We start from the raw sequence: 1,301 nt of genomic DNA on the forward strand, positions 1-1,301 counted from the left end.
TTTGGCTCATTCTTGTGATTCTTAATTGCCGAGAGTACGGGTCTAAAGATGACACAGTATTGATGAGGCTGTGATGGCCGCCACTGCAGCTGTACTACTTACCTGAATACTGCATACTCCTCCACAATGCCTCTGTAAGCTGCCTTACTGTTGCAACGGAGAAATACTTCACAGGCTAACTAAAAATACAATAAATAAAAGAAATAAATAAATAGGATTTTGGTTGCTGCTATTACTTGTAGTAAGTTTGAATTCAACGGGTGGTTGATCATCATTTGGTAAGTGACACGGATTACCTCTTCTTCTTTAACATCAGCTAATTCTGGATTATCTAGAAAGAGAGAGAGAGGGGGAGGGAGGAGAGAGTGACAGAATTTCAGGTTAGGTAATCAGTTATTGTAATGGCAGCTTATGTAAAGTGCAACACAACCAAACAGCAGAAGCTTTCAGTGTTTAATGAAAAGACATAAAACAGTGATAGTGTGAGACAGTTGAGAGATTACTCCTCCATTGTCTGCACTACACAACTACAAGCTAGTCTACAAGACCATTCCAATAGTATCTCATTCCCGCACACAGTCCTCGGGTGTCTCCATAATTTACCATCGTCCAGAGCCTGTGCTAGCTTCCCACAAGCATAAACGAGCATTTCTTCAGCTTTAGAGGTCTTCATGGCATTAATGAATTCCGCAGGCGACTACAAGCCAATAAAATATAAAAAAAAAACAAGACAATAACTTAGTCTTTACCGCCAGGACCTCGTCTTGTTCCTTTAGCGGCTGCATGCCCCGAGAGCTAGCAACACTAGCATTGAGGTTACTGGTCGAAGAGAAGTGGGGACGGAACAAAGCTGGTCGGGAGAAGGCGGAGGCCTCCATGGAGTGTCTCCTTCGACCTGCTCCAGCAGACATCTTGTACTATCTAGTTATCAAAAGTTAATTAACTCGTGCCTTCACTTCTGCGCGTGCTCAGAAAATCGCGGGAAATTTTGAAAATTTAAAAATATTTAGAGTGAATGTAATAAGAAGAGAAGTAATAAATAAGAATTAAGAATTATTGAGTTCCAGTAAAAATTAGAATAATTTATTTACTATTTATTATCTTTATTATTATTATTTATAATTTTCCTAGTGATGAGCGAACTACAAATTGAGCAATAATAATTATTAAATAATAAATTAAATTTTTATCAATTATATTCTAAAACTTTTTTGTGGTAAAAGAGCAAGTACCTGCAAATAAAGAGAAAGAGAGTGTAATAAAAAGAGGGAGGAGCATGAGGAGCTACTTACCCTTCGCTT

General features: G+C 38.1%; 2 protein-coding genes across 2 annotated transcripts in view; both read right to left on the bottom strand.

Moving 5' to 3' along the window:
- The window catches only part of LOC109583022 (leucine-rich repeat serine/threonine-protein kinase 2-like), a 15,501-nt gene extending 14,561 nt beyond the window's left edge, over positions 1 to 940 (bottom strand). Inside the window, exons 1-5 of the mRNA XM_019998168.1 lie at positions 750 to 940; positions 604 to 697; positions 237 to 331; positions 103 to 179; positions 7 to 42 (exon numbers count right to left, since the gene is read on the bottom strand). Of these exons, the coding sequence (XP_019853727.1) occupies positions 7 to 42; positions 103 to 179; positions 237 to 331; positions 604 to 697; positions 750 to 911 (464 nt within the window). The 5' untranslated portion in view covers positions 912 to 940. The remainder of the gene's footprint in view (positions 1 to 6; positions 43 to 102; positions 180 to 236; positions 332 to 603; positions 698 to 749) is intronic.
- Positions 941 to 1,193: 253 nt separating this feature from the next.
- The window catches only part of LOC100636960 (ubiquitin carboxyl-terminal hydrolase 22-like), a 2,862-nt gene continuing 2,754 nt past the window's right edge, over positions 1,194 to 1,301 (bottom strand). The window contains exon 5 of the mRNA XM_003387617.2: positions 1,194 to 1,232. Within this exon, the coding sequence (XP_003387665.1) occupies positions 1,194 to 1,232 (39 nt within the window). The remainder of the gene's footprint in view (positions 1,233 to 1,301) is intronic.

The sequence above is a fragment of the Amphimedon queenslandica genome, unplaced genomic scaffold, assembly GCF_000090795.2.
Source record: "Amphimedon queenslandica unplaced genomic scaffold, v1.1 AMPQUscaffold_13335, whole genome shotgun sequence".
In the NCBI taxonomy this organism is placed as follows: domain Eukaryota; kingdom Metazoa; phylum Porifera; class Demospongiae; order Haplosclerida; family Niphatidae; genus Amphimedon; species Amphimedon queenslandica.